The sequence below is a fragment of the Phalacrocorax aristotelis genome, chromosome 5 (genome assembly GCF_949628215.1).
Source record: "Phalacrocorax aristotelis chromosome 5, bGulAri2.1, whole genome shotgun sequence".
Lineage (NCBI taxonomy): Eukaryota > Metazoa > Chordata > Aves > Suliformes > Phalacrocoracidae > Phalacrocorax > Phalacrocorax aristotelis.
The window spans coordinates 15686003-15706683 of record NC_134280.1 but is presented as its reverse complement, the minus strand read 5'-3'; the positions used below and the strand labels follow the sequence as shown (position 1 = coordinate 15706683).

The following is a 20681-nucleotide window of genomic DNA, read 5'->3' as shown; positions in this document are numbered from 1 at the left end:
TTGGAAGCCACTGAAAGAACATAATACACACACCACATATTTGGAAAGGCAATGTATTAAAAGAGGTCCTCCATACTAAGAATAATACTTGTATTCATTTTTAAAATATCAGTAATGTCACTAATTATTCTTTCTCTCTTAATTAGGCAACATACCTAATAAAATGTTAAATATTTTTATTTTGTTTATGTTAGGCATTAGAGAAATACTGTTTCTAGACTTGGAATATTCCAGTACAGGCAGTGGTGGTTAAAAAAGAAAAATTCAGATTAAAAAAAAAAATTAAAGTTCTTTCTGCAAGGTTAAAAAAAAAAACAAACTCCTTTTTTACAGCCTCTGAACAATAAATCCACATAATGCTGAAATTATAATATGGGGTGGACAGGAGGGAAATCTACAAAGAGCATATTTCCAACACTGTAAAGATGATGTCACAACAGAATTTCTGGGTTAACACAAAGGCAAGAACATATTATTTATCAGACAATTCTAATTGGGTGGGCATTTTGTTTATTTAAATTTTTTTAAAAATATATAACAAGGTCACATTGGTTAAGTAAAAACATCAGTTTCTAATTTATGCATCAGTTCAGTAGAAAAAGTGAAAAAGTAATTGGTCCCTGTGTTCATCCACAGAAGAATTGTGGGCTAGACTTTTAGCTGGTACATTTTTTCATCCTTACAGTTCTGGGACCCCTGAAGATGAGGGACCCCAGTGACAGCAATGGGCTCCCAATCAGACCATAAAGTAGAAATGCAGCAGAATACCTGCATAACTGAAGAGACTTACAGGACATGGGAACTTTGACAAATAGCCTAAGAAAATTAAAGTTTTAATACATCAGGGTCCTCCCTCTAAATTATCCAGGCCCTTGCACAATACCTGATTTTCCATCTCCCCACCCCTGCTTTTCCACAGTGCAAAGATCCAATGTTATTGTTGACAAAAAGTTACTGTGAACACAACCTTTCTTTCAGGAAAGTATCTCAGAAGTGGTTTGTAGGGGCCTCTTTGCAGCTTGTGAGTGTCTATTAGCAGGAAACACCAACTATATTAATTCAAAGTGGGATACAAATCTGCTAACCAAGGAGACAAGATGATGATGAGCAGAAATAAGAGATCCTTGGTTTCTGCTGATGCCATCTAAAGACGTAATGAAAAATGTCTTTATATCCATCTTAGATATTGAAGTTCTGGACATTAATCTACAGCTTTCTATCTCCTTGTTTGTCTTTCTCTTGCTTTGTCCCCTCATCTCCATTTCAGCTACCATAGTAATTCTTCCCTTCTTCTCCTTCCAAGGTGCTCTCCAGTTTACTAGCATGTCTTATCACTGAACCTGGTGTCTATATAACTTGACACTCTTTTGCTTAGCCAATGCTCTATCAATGTTTAATATCTTAATAAAATCCCAGTCCTAGAGTGGTTTGCAGTGGTTTATATGTTGCCTTTTACGTGCCATTTCCACTAGCGACAAACAGTAGGTTTCTACTCTATTCATGAGCTTCTCACTACAGGATAATCCAAAGTTTAGAAAGGGCTCAGAGCAAAACAGGTATAATCTTATAGCAGTTACTTAAGTCCTGAAGACTCCAAGTCAAACCAGCAGCGCTGATAACCTTGTTATTTATTTGGATTAATCTAAGAGTGAATTACTAGAAGTGCACACTTTTCAGCAGCAGGACAACCTGTCTTATTTTATAGTACATGATAGTACAGTAAAAGTACTCTTGTTAGCCAGTTCCCCCAAAGAATCGGATGTTAAGACAACTAGAGCTGTCCTCAGTTGTTCCAAAATGTACCAAACAACTGCAAAGATACTCACTAAGACCTGAGCTCTGGAAGTATATCCAGTGCTGACTAGTAGTGTAGTAGTGCCCCTTTTTTTAAAACAAAAACAAAACTTCCTGTCTCCGTATACTCCATGAGCAAACACCCCAAAAGCTTTCATCACCTTTCCAGTAAGGACCCTGCACAGACAACTCCCAAGGATGTCAAGTGTTTCTCCTTGTGCGTTTAGCCATCGATCTGGCTGCTACCAGGATGCTTAGTAGTACACAATACAAATGAGCTGTTTGCGTTAGAATCATTCAATTTGAACAGGCTTTTTAAGATGATAAAAACTCCAGATCTCATTACCAACCCCAGAAGCCACTCAATCCTGATTAATATGACCCACGACTATGGAAATTAACACAGGCTTCACTGGGAAATTGTAGAAGAAAAATATTTGTATATTTAGTTCTGTAAAGGCTCTCTCTTGGTTGAGTATCTATAGCTGTGGAAGCAATTTGAGGAGTCAGGTAACCTCTCTGCAGCACCACAGTCAATCCAGCTATTATTGTTTCAGAATGGTTTTCAGCTGTGGGTGGATCAGCTTTAGTGCTTATCCCTGGGACGTTTTTATTTGGCTAATCTTTGTAAATTGTTTGCTATGAACAAATTAATGATGCATTCTCCTTTAGCAAAACAGCTTTACTGCTTGTTCTTTCCTCTATGCTGCTTTCTCATTTTAGTCCATTTGCAGATGGTCATTTGCTCACCAGAGGTGAAACTACAAATGGATTAAAGCACTGTTTGTTCCGTATTTATTTATAATTTGTAAAGGCAGCTATTTATAGCTTCACATACCATAGAACACGATTTACAAACAAGAATAATGAAACTTGGTCTACTGATATAAAGGAGTTGCTGGCTAAAATCCCCCATCTGAGAGGAATTGTCCACTATTTTCCATGTTAGTCATCTCAGTGTGCTGCCACTAATATTTGCTCTTAATAGATGCCTGGAAGGGAAAGCAATAGCTTTCTGGCTGTGGCAGACAAATCTGGAAGAGATGTTTAGAAGACATGTATGTTTTAGGGCCAGACTTCACCAACCAGAACCATGCCAGCCACTCTTTCCACTCCCATCCATTAGGGCCAATGCTACGGAGTCATACCTATAGTCCCTATCGGTGGCATGAAGCAGTGGAAAGACAAGATTGTACAGAATCTGGGATGTAGGAATGAGAAGTCAAGGAATATTTCACAGCTGTCCAATGCTAAATGGTTACAGAACAGGTAAATTTCTGGCAACTTACAAAGGAATAAGACTGAGAGGTCAGTGACGATGGCATAGACTGCAAATAACCACGTTTCTTACGGTTTCCTAGGTCAGGGTGAACTGCTGCCAAATACTAAGCATGGAGAATTACTGAAGACATTAGTGATGGATATCATGTTAATATCAGCATTAAATTCACTAGACTCTACCTTAATATCACTTTACAGTTAACCAACTATAAAGGCGCATTGTAAGGTCACAGAATTCATACAAAATTCAGTTAGCTTAAGGCTAACTCAAGTATCTCAACACTAAAGGGTAATTTGCAATCTAAGTATATCCATTTTATTCAGGCATAAATCCATACGGACTGCACTTAACAAAAACAGATATACTGACACTTTGAATTATCTTTCCAATGGGAGAACTGCCCTGGTGATATCAAGGAAGACAGATTTCCTGAGAACATGCTCAAGAAGCCAGGTTTGCAGCCAGCTCAGTAAGCTAAACCAGAATTAAAAGCAAATTAGTAACATACAAAAAGCATCTCAGAATCAGGCAGTCTTAAATCAGAACAGTCCTAAATACAACAAATGGGTAACAGTTGCCTCTTCAAAACCTGTAATAACACAGTTCTTATAGAAAAAGTATTAAAACCTCTGAAAAACCTTGCTTCCCTGCAGCAAGACTGAATTGTTTCCTTCACTCCTATCTGAAAGTAGCAATTGGCTTTTTTTTCTTCTTTGCTTCTTAGAGCAAAGATGATGGAAAAGCAAATAATCCATAGATAGTTACTATTTAACACCTATTTGCCTGGCAATAATTACTATGTGTAGAGGAGATTAAATATATCTGAACACTAGTACAGTAGGAAACATAAGACAAGCAGAAACTTATTCTCTAATCCAAGTGAACAACGTAGGACTTCTCATCACTACAGGCAGAATTTTGCTCTGGCCTTGCTTGGAGGGCGTTAGGACTAGGAGCTAAAAGATGCTTTAGAATAAATTAACACAACTATAAATCTGACAAGAAGATTAATATTCTAACTATGTTCACAATAATTAACTCACCAAAACAGTTCCACAATCATTATACAGCTAGAGTGGAAATGGGAAGGTTTGCAGCACTCCTGTAGATTTATAAGCCTATTAAGAGTGACCCTCCTCTAGATTTCATTAGAAAAGCCTCTGGTTCAGCAAAAGCTCACATATGCAAGCAGGGGTTTTCCTGAGGAGAAGGGATGCAAGGGATCTTTATCACCTCTATTAAAGACTCTTCCTTCTTCCCTGAGAATTACATATTCCTAATGCATCCTCAGCCTCCTGTCAACTCTCTGGCCCTCGACAGCACCCTCACACCTGCAAGAAGTGGGACTGACACTGTGTCACTTCTCCGTGGGGGAAGCTTTTCTCTGCACCTTGCATGACCCACATGTCATGCTCCAACACCAAAGATGAACCTTTTATCTTTTGATCCAGCTTTGGGGTTAGGGCTCACAGACCCCCTTCCACCCAAAGCCATCTTCTCCCTTCCGTGTGTAGTTGACAGCACGTGTAAGCAGCTTCACCCACTAACAGTCAACTCCAAACTTCTGCTTAATATGTGCAAGTATGTGCATGTGTTTGCACAGAGTATGAAGTATCTCCTTTCTATCTGTGCTATTTTTCCCCTTCATTGACTTTCTGCACAGATTCATTGTTCTAATATAAGAGCCTTCTCTGCCACTGTCAGAGCAGTCTCCCTTTATCTCCAGCTCCACAATTTCCCCTTCTGCTTTCAAAACTTTGCTGAAGAACATCTCTTTTCTCCTTTTGTTGCATACACCTATGCCTGCCCCATCCCCTTTCCTTTGTGACTTCCTGCATAATTGCGTTTTTCAGCTTTGTAAAGTATTTTTCAATATAGATAGCATAAAAATTGCTATCTAAAATGAAATAGCATTGTATCACAGCCCACACTTTTGTCCCAGTAATATACACAATTTAGACTGAATCAAGCTGTGGTGCGTATGCAGGTAGAGTAAATTCTGAATTATTCAACACTTAAAAACACTGAAAAATCATTTACTTGTTACAAGCAATAAGATTTATGTTTTATGTCTCCCAGTCAATAGCTAGTGTGTCCACACACAGATGATTTATCCATATTGAAAATATAATTATAAGTCTAGTTTGCTCTGAACCACAGAGTCCTTCTGTAACAAGATTATTTAAATACAAATGGGGTTGGAAAATTGGTTTTAAATGGCTAATCTGTCTTGTCTTCAACTCCAGCTGCAGAATTTACTAACATCATAAACACAGGCTGAGTGAAAATGTAAGAGGTTTTCTGATTCTCCTCGCGATCTGTCTATGCAGCGCTCATTAACGGTGAAGTTGATGGGAGCTGTATGCATGCCGTGAGAGGAGGATAATAAGCTTTGTAATCTCTATAAAGAGAAAGGGATTTTTACTAGTGATATGTCACATATACTGGTGTGCAAACGTCTGTCTTATCGGCAGCACAATAAAGAATTTATGTACCCAGGTCTCAGATGCATTAAAGGACACATATGCCATATGGGTGGACAAAACCTGTACCCAGATGGCTGGAAACAACTCCTCAGGAGCACCACTTGCGACATAGACCATCAGACATTCGTGAAGACACAATTAGGAAAAGTTTCATCTGGGCAGATTTACTTAGGGATTATGAAAGGAGCTACTGCCTTCCTGCTGTCTCCACCAAATGTCAGCGATGGCCCATGACATGCAGCAGGGAAAGTCTGTGCCAGTACATCTTCCTCCAAGAGAGCCCTCCAGTATAGCCAGCTGAGAATACCCTGTAATTTTGTCTCTGGGTCATGCAGATAGGCTGGGAGAAATTGCAGTTCAAATCTGAGACTTGGGTTGAGTAGAGATTAAGGATTTATGCCAGTTTTATTTTAACAGACATAGTGGAGAAGAAATTTCAAGACCCTGTTGTCCTTTGCTGGAATGCAAGCAAATTAAAACAAAGTGAAACCTCAAACTTCTACCTGAAATAAAATGCTTGCCTTGAAACCCACGTACTTCTTACACCCTTTTTAGCAATTCAGTATATTGTTATTCTGTCAAGTGGTTCTCCATGTAGTTATATTGCCTTCAGAAAACAAACAAGTTCAGCAGACTATCTACGTCCCTTATACTGATACATAACCACCCCTTTCAATAGCTGCAAATGAATAATAAGACATTCAGTAATATCCATACAGCAAAGCACGAACTTCCAGCTAGTTTTACTAAAGTAGAAGCTGTATCAGCAAACCTGACAGGTCCGGTGCATATCAATATTCTATACTGATAGAGCAGACAATCTAATGATCTCCAGGCAATAATGATTAAGATTTCACAGCCCCATCTGAGCTATGAGTCAGTGCTGACCACCTCTTAAGTTAGGAACGGCACAGCTTTCTGAAACAAAAAGCAATAAAGTAGGTAAACTTCGAGCCCTTTTAGCTATACAGAAAAAATTTAAAAAGAAAATCCTAAAAAAGCTTAAAGTCCTGAGGACAAAGAGAGTACTAAGAGCCTGTCCTAAGGAAAGAGGAAGAAATAAAAAAGCTTCAAAGTTAAAGTCTGGGGGCAGGGGGAATGTGTTCTGAGATTTCTGAAGTGGCACATTTTCCAAAATAACAGATTTTAACCCTTGCATTCCCTGTGGATGAGAGGTAATAATGTGGTAACTTGTGACTTTGCACTGATGTAGGAGATTCCTACCTTGAGTCCTGCTTTGACAGACCATCCTGCCCACCCCAAAAAAAGAATGGGATACAGATTCCTAAGGTTGAAACTACCAGTCTTGTGACAGACTGGTACAGTGTGTACACTGTCACAAATTGTGATGGTGGAGGCTACCCTGGGACGCTGTTTCCATAGACCTGTGAAACGGTCCACTCCACTGCCTTCCCTTAAGTCAAAGGTAATGGTTCTTTCCTAAAGGTGTGCAATGCAGAACTTCTCTTACAGCTATATTTAACAGCCAGATGTTCAGGACAAGCATCACGGTGTGCTTGTCCTCATTTCATTCAAGGGTCTGCCTTTTATAGGAAAACCTTCAACAAACGGCTGGACAGCGCACCTCTATTTTTCTTTTTATAGTTAGAAAAAACCCCAAGGAAAAGATTACTGCCAATAAAACAGAAACTCTGCAAAATTTGAAATCGTAATTCTATGCATGCTTCTAAAAGCCTCTTTGGCTTTCCTTTTTGTGCTCTGAATGGCTCTCAAGATCTAATTTAATTCAGTGAAACAAGTTCAAAAGTGCCAGCAAAAAAAAAGAATCAACTTTCTATTTAGTTAGAATAAAAATTGTACAGAAGTAATTCTTGATCTTCATAAATTCCATGGGCAGGCATACAGGCTCCTAGGTGTTAATGAGACTTGCCAGTTTAGGTGGACTGTAGAATCTAATGAAATGTCAAAACAAGCCCACTTTGGATTTTCACTGTCAGATTCTTCCAAGAGCAAAGCCTGGCGATGCATCCTAACAATCCCTTCAAGCCCTCTGCCTGGGGATGTGGAGCAAATCATCCTTCTGGAGTGGAATTACGTTACTGGCTCGCACGGTCAGTGAGACTTGTAGAAACTAAAGTGAGAGTAAGAGTATCCAAATCCTTCCCGCAGTGTTACTTTTTCCACATCCAAATCCTATTTCACTCTTCGTACAGAACTACCCTCTGTAGCTTATGATGATTTCCATTAAAAAACATACAAATTACCCCTGCAGAAAGCATGCTTCCAGATCTACTGAAGCTTTAGAATTTGTACCAGGGTCTGGTCTGAATCACCTTCATGCCTGATCACTTAGTAAAACAAGGCAGTTCAGGTTCTCCATAAATCCTAATTCACTGTCAAATCCTGCTATGCTTGTTATTCTTGTGCGCAACATTAGGTGCCAGATCAGAAACTCACAAAATGGGATCCCTTAGAGCATGAAGATTTGCTATGGTAAATTCTACATGTTGTCTTTTCAAGTTTCCCTTTAAGAAGAAAAATCTACAAACAAAAGGTCGAGGGTTTCCAAAGAAGAAAGGACCAAAAAGTTAGACATGTCATGAAAAACTTAATTTGTCTTAATATAAAATTTTAACAAGGTGCACAATATTTCCAGGGAAGGAAGCACTCTAAGACACCAAGTCTGTAAAAATATCTCAATTCTGGATTTCTGAGTCCTCAGGGTGGAAGTCAAGAGCTAGATTAAATGATTACTATATTCAGTCGAGGATGAAATTCCATTGTTTTTAAACATTAAAAAAAAAATAAAACAAATAAAAAAAAGTATTAGTATCTGGAGCAAAGCCAGCCTAATATAACTTTATAAGCAACAGGAGAAAAGGAGCCACACTTGACAACTTTATGACTGTCTTTGGGCCAAAGTTGCCTTTCTAAATGAAGAAGGATTTCATTAGCTTTCCCTAAATCAAACCATGATAAAACAAAGACAGTGGCAATGCAATATATTTTAAAGCCACGTAAGTTTACCTCCCTGTACCTGCATCCCTACTACCTGCAACATGCTCAGGAAAAAATTAAGCAGCCTTTCTCCCCTCTTCCTGCTGCATCATGACCCTCTTCACTCACAGTCATTATGTTTTGGAAGCAAAAGCTGCTTCTGAGACACAGCATTTAACTGAGATGTTAACCAAAGAAAATTTTAAGACAAAACCAGAAGTCTATCTCATCACCCTTAAAATGTTGCCTTTTATTTTCATGAGAATATGTTTCATTTACCACTACACAGTGTCATGCTACCAAGGCTATCCATCCTCAGAAACAGAGAACATAGCACAGAGAGGATGCTACCTTTCATTAAAAATTCCCTAACATTTCACGTTTTCCATATGAAAGAAAGTCTTTTAAACTTCTCTATCCACACCTGAGGTGGTATTGCAGTCCTACAGAGAGCACCTGGCAGGGCCACACATTGAACTTGTGACACAGCAAGTGTCAAGTCTGCATTAACATTTTAGGAAAAGCCTTGAGCACTTTTAGTCTATCTGCTAAATCATCCCACAACTTCTGCTGCAGCCTTGTCCAGCCCAGGAGCAATTTACCACCCACCTCTCCCAGCATGAGCTCTGTTGTTCTGGCCAGCAAGCGTGCATAACACATGGAGTTAATTTCTGTGTTTCCTGGAGAAAGTATGTAGGTGATTAGCCCCATTTACCCTGGTATGCCTGAATCAAATCCAAGCAGGTCATTTTGAGTGCCCTAAGCATCCTCATAGTCTGAGAAACAATGTAGTCCTGAGGGCTAAACTTGTATTACACAGACAATTGGTGACATAACCCATTTAGATCAAAGCACTCTGGTCTGCTTTCTCACCACTACAGCATTCCTCTGCTCTGAAACTGAAGCTGTTTCTCCAAATGCCAAAATGAGCCTGAACCAGAAAGATCTGGGGCCAAAGGCATCTGCCATTCAGACCTACCCAGATGGTGTTGTCTTGTCTGTACTGTTTCCAGTTGCGGCCGGTGTCGCTGAACATCAGTGTATAGCTGGTCACCCAGTCTGAGCTCCCGTACCTGCCCTGGGTAGCGACTGCGACAATCTCCACTCTGTCTCCCAGATCAACCTGGAGCCACTGCTGCTCATTTGAGTCCAGTGGGGACCAACCACCAGCTCCTGAAAGAGATTGGATAAAGGTAATTTAGATGACAATGGCAGCACAAGAAATTATACTTGAGAAAGAACCATGTTATTTCAGGTCATCACAGAGGAGTCAACTTCCTGAACATTGAGATGTTTGTTCATATTTTTGTATTAGGAAATATGCTACATGGGTTGTACTTCCTTAAGTTTTCTTAATTAACCTGAAGTTAAAAAGGCTTTTTGAACTTCTAAGAAAATTTAAGGAAATTTGTTCTTTATCAGCAGGACAAACGTCACTGAGGTTGGCATATCATTAATCAAAAAAATAAAATTGTATCGATTCCCTCCTTGCATGCTTGCACAAATCTGGGAATGCTGATTTCTAACTTATACTTTGTTTTGACATTTTCTTTTTTGTTATGTTTTGAAAGACATGTAAAAATGTTAGTTATCTCGATTTGCGCCCTATTAAGTATTTGAAAGAACATTTTAATTATAGATTGTAAATGCACTTCAGATAATACATTGTAAAGCTAAAGACCATTTGATTGAACAACTAAAAGGAGTGCCTTCACACTGGAAAGCAGCCTCTTCCTTACACAAGATCCTTGTTAAGTGAACATGTATTTTATCTTAAACAAAAGAACAAACAAGATCTTCATAAGGACAAACATGAGTTGCAAATTATCAACTTCCATGATCCACTTCTCCATTCAGAAATGGGGACTTCAGAAGTCACAATCACATGGAAGCTGATATATTGTAACTTGTGTTTGTCCTGTAAAAGTAAAGATATGTACTATCCCCTGAATTCATTTAGAGGTTAAACAGGCTCCTGGTAACTCCAAGCCAATGAAACACAGAACTGCAACCACTGCTTGAATTTCACCACTTTACTCACTACAGTAAATGTGAGCTTATGGTTAAAAAGGCAAATCTTTCCAGACTGGAATATATTATTTTATGTTCTCTTGCTTTCTTTTACACCCTTAAATTATAGGCTATGTTTATTTTCTTTTAAATTGTTTCTACTTGCACACATTTATTCTCCATATAAACCCAGCATTCACTTCAGCCTTACAAATAAGTGAACAATTCAGCTATGAAGAACGCAGAAGCCATTAACAAAGTATCCAGAGCAGCAAATTTTCAGGCTGTCACTACTTCTGCAACCCATTATCTTGTTTGTTTTGCCATTATTAGTGAAGTTTACAAAAGCACTTCAGTGTGATTAGTGAACACAATCACATTGGGAAGGAAAGGGGGAAATACAGAGTTGAGAGTAAAGCATTAACAATTCTTCATGTAAACTGCAAGTATGATTCCAAATATGTGTTTCCAAAGAAAATGCATCACTAAACTTTGGTTATAAGTAACTGGGTTTGCCTTAATATTTTATTCTTATTAACTGATCTGTCTCAAAGCTGCTCCATGAATAGTTTATTGAAGTGAACTGAGTTCAAAGATCGACAAACCTGGCTTATGTCAAAGAGGTCAATTTCAATAACTTTGCTCTTTAAAAGACTTTTATTTTAAAGAAAATCTTTTAAAAAGAAAATCTTTTAAAAATATTTTTCTGGACAACATTGGATTTGCCAACTCACATTTGAAAATCCTTTGTCCAAGAATAGGTGTAACAATTTTCATTCTTTACAGTTCATTATGCAAGGATTTAGTCCCAGTTCCTGAAATGGAATCGTGTTTATTCCATAGCTGGGATTGAGTATCGTCCCCCTCTCCTGCATGACTCAGTCTTCACTTCTCTATCAGAACTCTCCAGGGAAAATAGTTTGTAACCAAACTAAGGCATACTGCTTGCTAGTGCCATGCTTTATTTTCACCTTTTTCAATCACAACAGAAGTATTCACTGACACTGTTATTATTTTGCCTGCCTTAAATACAATAGTCTCCCCTATGAGCATGCCATGAAAGACTTAAGGAGAATATTAGGAATTTCATTGCTCAAGTCTTCTCTACTTCATACCCCTCTTTTAATGCCATACAGATATATAGCTTAGATAAGACTATAGTACTCCCCCCCAACAACATTTCTTTCCCCTTTGCCCCACCTCCCTCCTTTTTTGTTTGTTTTAAATGCCATATAAAGAATATTTCTGTCTGGCTTTTAAGACTATATAACAACAAAACTATATAACTGTGTTCCAAGACAACAAGCTGCGTATTTCTTCTACACAGAATTGTGACTAATATGTACAAGAGCCAAAGGAAACCTTCTTTTGCATTGTAATATCCAGTATCTGAAATAGATTCTGAAACACAATAGTTGCTGCTGTGTTCACAGTTTTATTCCAGGAACTGGCAGGACACAGATATTCTGTTCAGAAGTTCTGGCAGGTCTGTGGCACAGAGATGTTCCCTTCAACACTCCAAAGAGCTTACGCTAGATGTTTTAATATTTACTGAAAAGAAAGGTGGGCACTTTCATCTTTCCTCCATTGTCTCTTCAGTCTTTCTACAATATAAACAACAACAACTAGATGGAGGAAAATAATTTATAGCAAGTAATATGTTTGATGAGTTCTCTATTTAAAAAAAACCAACCTTTGCTTGCTCTGTTCCAGCTAATATATAAATTCTTAAGCCAAGCTTATTACCACAGGTACTTTCCAGTAGTTTGTTGAACATCATAACTAGCATCTACTCTATTTAGTTTATGCTCTCTCCCTTCTGATGCTAGAAGTGGCAGAAAGGCGATATGCCTTCCACAGAAATATTTTGCTTTACTATGCACTGCTATTTTCCAGTTTGAGTATGGCACAACAGGTTTATATTTTCAAAGCAAGTCAAACAAATGACACACAGAATAGAAATCTGGGAGATCTGCAGTGAGCTTGAGCTCTCAAATTGCAGATTACATGGCATCCCTGAACTGCATATCTCTTCACATGAGCATATTTGTCTGTCAGGAATATCAGTCTGTAAGTAAGCACAGCATGACACAGCGGTGACACCTGCTCGTAGCATCACCTCTCCAGAAGCTGGTCTTGCAAGAGAGATATTATTGTTACAGACCATGTCTTTACAGAACAGCAGCTGCATCATAACACCTTCCCATGGGAAAAAACCCACAGTATTTCCCTCTCCCAAACCTTCCACCATTACCATTTCCACAGATGGACAGTAATTCTACTGACTTCTAAGAACAGCAGTTAAAGTCTCTGCAACAGCAAAGCTGCATTGGCTGCATGATTGAGGGCAGAACTAAAGCTTTTCCCATTGGGCCTCTCTCACTTCTGCTAGTAAAGGATGAAGCAAACACATAACTTCTCCTTACTTTCGTAGGTATCCCAAATCCTCAACAAATACTGTTGTGAGTGCCAAAAATCAATAAATGTTCTTTTTCCTCCATATTTGCTCTCTTATACAGAGCAGGTGGCACAAAGGATACTGGCATTTTTTTCCAGCACAATCTGGGTCTGCACATTTCTTTTATGCACATCATTCCTTATAGTGTGTCACAACCCACCCCATACTTTTATTTAGTAAGTAGTAAAAAAGCATATTCAAAGTGTAGCAACTCTTTTGCAGCCATTTGTTCCTCTACTCACCCATGAGTGGTGCTTACCCTGGGGAACATTTGTAAGGGCACGCCCAGGACAAGACACAAGAACATAGGATGCAGAGACTGTAATAGGCAATAACAAGGACTACTGAAGACACTATTTAGGATATCACCTACTTTGAACAGATACAAGCATAACCCTGACACCGTTTTCCTGCAGCTGGGCACAAGGAAATTGAAGAGGACTGTGAATCTTTTATTAATAGTGTGGCATAAGTATAATCTAGATAAAATGTGGCATTTATTACCCTCACCAGATCTGTACATTTGTTTTTAGGTAATCTGGAATGTACTAATATATGAAGATGCCACATTACCTCTCTCACATGAAAACAGGAGAGAGAGGATGCTCAAAGTCAAGACATGCTGTTTGGCACTTTGTATGCCCCTCAGACCTGATATTGTGATTTCTCCATTCTGCCCACCAGGTCCCCACTGGCATTGATCGGATCCTGTGCTTTACAAAAAGCCTACACCATCATGCCTCACAGTTCACACATTTCACATTTTTTGTGCATCATTTCAGAGGAAAAGTTCAACATAGTAAGGGCAAAATGTCCTAGTGGAGAAACAGTACCACAGGAATCTGATACATTGCTCATATTCTCCATGGAAACAAATCATAATGCTAGAAATATGAGGAGAACAAAGATCAGATGGTTTCTCCATTGGAGACCTGCATGACTTTTTTCAGACTTTCTGACTTTTTTTCAGACCATTTGTACATTTTGCCAAAATTATTCCAAAAATTGCACTTAAGCCCAGCATCACGCAGTCAGTGCTCCTTGATGTTCCACAGGGCTGCTCAGGATGCCCATACTTATTTGTAGTTTATTAACACGAAGCAAAGGGAAAGCTTGTTTCCACCCTACAGTGCCTTACAAACAGCTCAACTGGTTTTATATTGTGCTACAAACTCTTGGACTTCCTGCTGCAGCTAAGTGCTTCCCTACTGCAGGTTTTTACTTTAATGCCCAGATCAAACACTTCTTGGCCATACAACAAATTCTTTTTGTCATTATATATGTTTTATATTCCCAAACATAATTGCCTATAGTGACTACTCAGGCTGAGAGCTAATAGAGAACTGAAAAAGCTCAGTTGATACAGTCATATTGTAGCAATTTTCTTATTCTTTTTCATTGTTTATTTACTGTAAACAAAAAAGCTGATTAATCCCTCTCATGGGTAAGTAATATATTTCATACCTCAGAATCACATTTATCAGAATTATACTAACTGCTTTACTATTACCAGTAGAGATTTATCAGCATTTTAATTGAACACTTTCAGCAGTTCATACAGAGCTTTACTCATGGGTAGTTTGTGTGGTGTGTTTTTTTTTAATGGCACATTTCACTGCTGCAGACCTTTTTTGAAGCAACGGCCTTTTAGTTATTGTTGTCTATTACTGAATCGGCTTGATGAATTGGAATTTTCTATTGATGTAGGTCTGGATGGTGTTTTATAAATTCATCTTCACCTCTTGCATTCATATTTACATTAACAAATATATTTATCTGGCTTTCTACCTTGAGGCACTGTTACTTGCAGCACTGTCTTATCAATTACAAACAAAGCTAAGCCAACTTATCAAAACACTCCAACATTACCAGAAAGTCATGGCACAGTTCTTATTAGTGAACATTATTTCTTGTCAAGATACCTACTGCTTGCATTCACGTGCCAGCCAAAGAAAGCTCCTTCAGCCACCAGCTGTGACTGCTTGCTCCTCCAACCCAAGATGAAGTACCCATATCAATTCTGCTAGCACTACATCTGTGCATTTCTGCAAAAGTCTGTGCAACAAAAGAATTAAGCAAGGTAGAATTTAGCTCTTAGGTCCCTGTGTTTGGCTTAGCTCATCAGCTATCACATAAGCCTTCAAAACAAAAAGTTGCTGAAACAACTTCCTTGCTTAGGGCTTGGGTTCAATACTCTGTCTTCCTGTTCACACGATTTGTGCCAGAAGATGGCAGGGACCATACTAATGCGATATTTTAGATCAAAAAAACTAGAATACCTTACACCCCACTATACGACAAAACTACTCTAGCACAGTTCAATAATACCTATTTCATTTTCTGCCCCTAAATTGCAATAATTTTCAATTCATTTTATATATTGTTAATATCCCTTTAAAACACAGTACTGCCAGAGCCCAACTTGCAACAATATTGACTTTGAATCTCTTCCTCTTTTCTGCAGATATAATTAGTCATTAGAGCCATTTGCAAAATCACGTAAGCACATCTATTCACTGTCCCATCTAGCAGCTGGACATAAAGGCAGAGCAAACTCAAATATCATGCTCAAAGTTTACAACTTTCTGTATGTTGAGCAACTACCATATCACCTTACTTGCTGAGGAGCTCTGGTTCAGGACTTTAGATACGATACAGTAACTCCCATCTAACACTTCTCTAATTACCTAGCAACTCCTTATAAGTGCCAAGCATCTAAGAGAGCCCTTTTTTGTCTTTCTGTAGATTTATCAAACAGTTTTTGATTAAAGACAATCTCTGAAACATGTGTTTTAGGTAGGAAAATTCTAATTTATTTTCTAGTAGCGTACTTTCTAGTGTTTCTGATAATGAAAATCATATGTAATGTGATAATACAGGGCTTTCCGTTCCTTGAGGCTCACTCTAGCTTGGGAAGTGGGCCAACATCCCAAATTTGCAATACAGTGTCAAATGATGTCCTAGATACTGGCAACTTCTCTTTTCTGATACCAGGTTTGATCCTAATAGTTTCACCTCATGTGTGAGCTCATTATCCAGGCCTCAAACATTCCTCATTGCAAATGTCCACATAGCTTTTTCATTCATTTTCACTGTTTCTGCAGAGTTGCATAATCATTGAATTTCACTGGAACTTTAATAGACAGTAGGTACTAGCTTTAACAAACACCCAGATTTTAGAACAGGGTCTTCAAGTCTAATGACCTTCAAGCACTAAAGATTATGGGAACTCTCTTCAAAAGCACAAACAATCTCTGAACTTCCTTCAGAATGTTTCTAAAAGAGAAGTGGAGAGCTTCACATTCACCAGAAGTTTAACAATAAAAAAAAGGCATTGTTCCTAAATAGAGCTCTCACAGGAGCATAAACTAATAGCTCTATTCGACTTGGCTCTGAATGCACTGCATATAAACACCATAAAGAGTTATTCTTTGTAAATGTGACTAAAAATAATAGCTTAGGTATTTCATATTGCAACCTTACCATCTCGCCTGTTGAGCTTTGCAAAGCTGGGACTGTGAGTACTGAAGAGCTCAGAGGAACTGGTAAGGGCTGCTGAAGGTAAGGGAGATACCAATGCATCATCACAATTATCTAAAAAATAAAAAAGCAAAAAACAAAACATACAGAGGTCATCACATGAGCAACAAATATGCCAATTTGTACTATCCCAAGGTGGTGTTTGTTCCTACTTAGTAGACAGAGACTGGAGAAAGAACACACTTGTGCTTGAGTTCACACAAGACACTGAATTTACCCCCCAGAACGACAGTCTGGTAGAATGGCAATTAGATGGGAGCTGTTGTCAAGATGACCAATACTTGAAAAGCCTGAAAATGCTTTGCTTTCAGAGAATGCAATTTGATGATCTACCTTCTTTCCTTCATTTCTTCCCCAAGATCACACACATTTAAAAATCAGTTTTGTTTGCTTGAATGAGTAGTCTACTGTGTCTTTCCTCTCTTATTTTCATGTCCTCTTCTGAGGACAGATCATCTAGGCTAAAACTCAGGTTGAATTTTTGAGCCCATAGCATTTGAATAAGGATGGAATTTGGTAAAGTAAGTTAGTTCATTACAATGCTGTCACATAGACACTTAAGAACATAGTGCAGGGTTTCAATAAGGAATAACAACAATAATAAAACCCTCTAATTTTTAATGGAATCTCCCATGGAGCAAACATGGATCTAATTACTGGAAAAGTCCTGCAGGTTAGCAGGATCTCAGGCACCACAGTCACAGAGTAAAATAACAATTGGCAAGGATGGGAGGGGGCAGGGAATAATGCATTAATGATATTTCAGGGTTGTAAAAGGAAAGAAATAAAATAAAAAATTACTATCAAAATTATAATTATGACAGCAAATTTAAACTGATCTAAAGCTGGGTGATACTTTTCCCCATAGTGAGCCGGACTACATTAAATTATTTCTCATCTCTTTCTGCAGTGGCTCACTACAAAAGTACCTGGGCTGTTCTAATCAAAATCCATCTCTATATGAAAAATCAGTGTGATTACACACACTGAATATATATAATTCATATCAGTGCATTGACTGATGGACCTCAAAAAGCAAACTTAAGTACAAAATCCTTTGTCTCTTGGGTTATCATCACCAAAAAGACCTAACAAGATCTGTGAGTTAGACAAAGTAAGGACAAGTATGCTACTGATTTTTTGACCATGAGGCTAATTAGCCAGCAAAACAAGTTACCATGGTCCAGAACAGATTCTCTATCACTTACAGCCTTTGAGTCTCAAAGAGAACCTATGACTGCAATGCAGAAATATCTGTGGAGTGCTGTGCTCCCTGATACATGTGAGATCAGGCCATAATTGTTCTGTAAATTGAAATCATGCACTAAAATTCACTCGTGACCTGAACAGTGATTTAAACAAAGACCTCAGATGGCAAGTACATCATTGCAGAAATTTGGATTAGTTCAGTGCCTTCTATAAAATCCAGTAGAGAGGTTGGGGATCTCTTAAAAGGAAGTTCAAGGTCTTATCAACAGATTCATATGATTATTCAGCATCACTTAAAACCTGAAGTTGAAAATATCTGAATGCATTGATTTTAATTTAAATAGTGTCTAGACTACCAGGTCTCTTCAGTTCCCTGCAGTTGCTTCTGGACCAGGAGATAACTTAGCGTGTCAGCCTGTGATCCACAAGTTGGCCACGACAAGATTCGTGGTGACAACCTCTGAATTCTCACTGTTCCCTGACTGGATACCTATGGGACACTAAGTATCTCAGCACAGCAGAAACTGTAAACCATTTCACAGCAACGCATTTAGGGTTTCCCTGGGATCTCTGGAGGCTCCAGCTTGGGAAGTGACAATTAGCTCTTCTAACTACCAGATGCTTTGTCTACATTTCCACATCCTTTGCTTCTGTCCCCAGACACACTCACCTCTATCTCCACTACTACAGCATCACCACATTATTTTCACACCAAATTCTGGGATCCTTATTTGGTTTTCCTCAACAAAAAAAAAAAACTGCACAACTGCCAGAGTTCCTTCCCTGAATTCATATCTAACTATAAAAACACATCATTTTAAGGCTTCAGGATTTAGGACAGCATTAACAACTTGGAAACAGTTCAGAGAGCACCAGGATCAATACAGTCCAACTTCTGATGCATAGGAGAGTAATGGTTGATTGACTTGAGAGTGCAAGCAGGAATTTCCTCCAAGTAAAGTTGACTCTTGAATAGATACACTGATGAGATGCAAGGTCATTCTGCTGCCTTTCCCTCAGTCAAAATTCACCTTGCAACGTTGGAGGTTGCACCTGACAGTTCTACACGCACAGACCTACTATGCAGGACAAGGCATAGCTTTTACATACCAAAAGAAATTTCAAAATACAGTACAGTAACATGTTTAGGATGCATCAGCCAACTTGCACATGCACAACAATCCAGATAATATGCAGAATAGCTCTGATGCACCCCTTGTCAGAGACACTATACATATGAACTATACAGATCTGAGATTGATATCTCTTGGTAAAACTTAGCTGAAATAGGCCAAGGGGTTCTAAAAAGTAGGATGTGGACATAGAGCAAAGATCATCCCATAGGCCTTGCTTCCATGTGAAGGCAGAACTTGGCGGGGCAGGGCGGGAGGGAGAAACAAACCACCCTACCCCACCACAACCCAAAACCCTACATACACCTCTCTCAAGGTTACAAAACTCTCTAAGAAAGGATGGTATTATCATATTTCCTTTTCTGATGGGTACAGGCAAGAAAGAGATGAAACATTTTGTGCTTATGCATGGTCAGAGAAGACCCATAGTAAGACCAAAAGCAAAGCCAATGTATCCTGATTCCCACCGTACAACCCACACACACATTTCAAGAGACTTCCTCTCCCTTCCTTGACATGACAGAAACAGACCTTTATTCCAGCTGCTCCCAAGTTTCTAGTTGCTGACCCTACTCTTTGCCTTGACAGTTTGCCTGGCAGAACAAGTACTTCGCTTCTTTGAGTCAACTGAATTACACGTGTATTAAAAACATTGGTTTTAACGCAGAAAATTCCACACTACAGAATCATTTAAAACCATTGGACACTGACAAAGGAAAATATTTGCTAGCCAGTTGTTTTCTGCTATGTTTCCTTGCTGACCAAATAATTAACAAAAGGGAAAAAAGTGTGTCTAATTGTACTTATAAGTCATCATCTTCATGCAAATCACATAATACAGATGTTGACTTGCATCTGAGAAATGGATGCTGGCCTTAACTATGCTGAGTTCTGAGAAACGTGCAGTTACGCATAGTATTTACAGCGTTGTGTATTATTTGAACTGTCATCAGCAATCTTGCTTCTGAAATGAAGAAAAATTTCCCGGTATCAACTCGATTTTTCTGATTTTTGTTCACTTTTGATTTTTAGAAAACAACAATAAATTAATGAAAGCCAAGTAAGAAACTCACAAACCTATTAAGAAGTTGGTTTGTTTATTGGTTTTGATTCCTTTCTTGTAGCTTTAATTGCCCTCCAAGTAAAAACAAGGATACCTTCTTTCACCCTTCCCCCACGTGTTTTACTTTTATCCAAAACAGTTTCTTTTAAAACACAGATATAAATGTTATCGGTTCAAAAGCATCCAAGTGAGATTTAGACACTAAAACTCTTGGGCTCCTTTGAAACATGCCAGATAATACCAGCTTTATCTAATAGTCCATAAAAACAGTGAACTTCAGAAAAGGTCTTTTGCCCAAATATCTAATTAAGCTCTATATGTTGTGAAGGCCTTCAACACCTGTGACAAGTATGAAAAAATAACTGAGGAAAATGTATCCAAGTCCTAGAGAGACAGGATTTTAAATGCTTCTGAAACACAGCTAATATATTACCGAATTTGATTTTTGCATAGAAATCAGAGATTCATCCCAACTGTACTAATTCTTCTACTACATGTTTTACATCAGTGTTGGTAGGCATGGCGTGAACCGGTTTATAACTTCCTTCAAGCCTGGGATAACATCAGCAGCAGCAACAAATATGAATTTAGAAGATTTCTGATTAGTGGATGCTGAAGATATTTAGAAAGCCATAAACCCCCAAAACCTGTCATGATCACACTAGTGTTTCTTTCAGCCTGTCCTTTGAAGGTGATCAATCCCCAGAACGCAGGCAGAGTCATTACAAGCCATAACTGAGGTGAGTTA

At 38.5% G+C, this 20681-nt stretch overlaps 1 protein-coding gene across 1 annotated transcript in view; it reads right to left on the bottom strand.

Annotated features, from left to right (window-relative positions):
- CNTNAP5 (contactin associated protein family member 5) overlaps positions 1-20681 on the bottom strand; it is a 297497-nt gene that overhangs the window by 211391 nt on the left and 65425 nt on the right. Inside the window, exons 2-3 of the mRNA XM_075093104.1 lie at positions 16472-16582; positions 9500-9693 (exon numbers count right to left, since the gene is read on the bottom strand). Coding sequence (XP_074949205.1) covers positions 9500-9693; positions 16472-16582 — 305 coding nt within the window. The remainder of the gene's footprint in view (positions 1-9499; positions 9694-16471; positions 16583-20681) is intronic.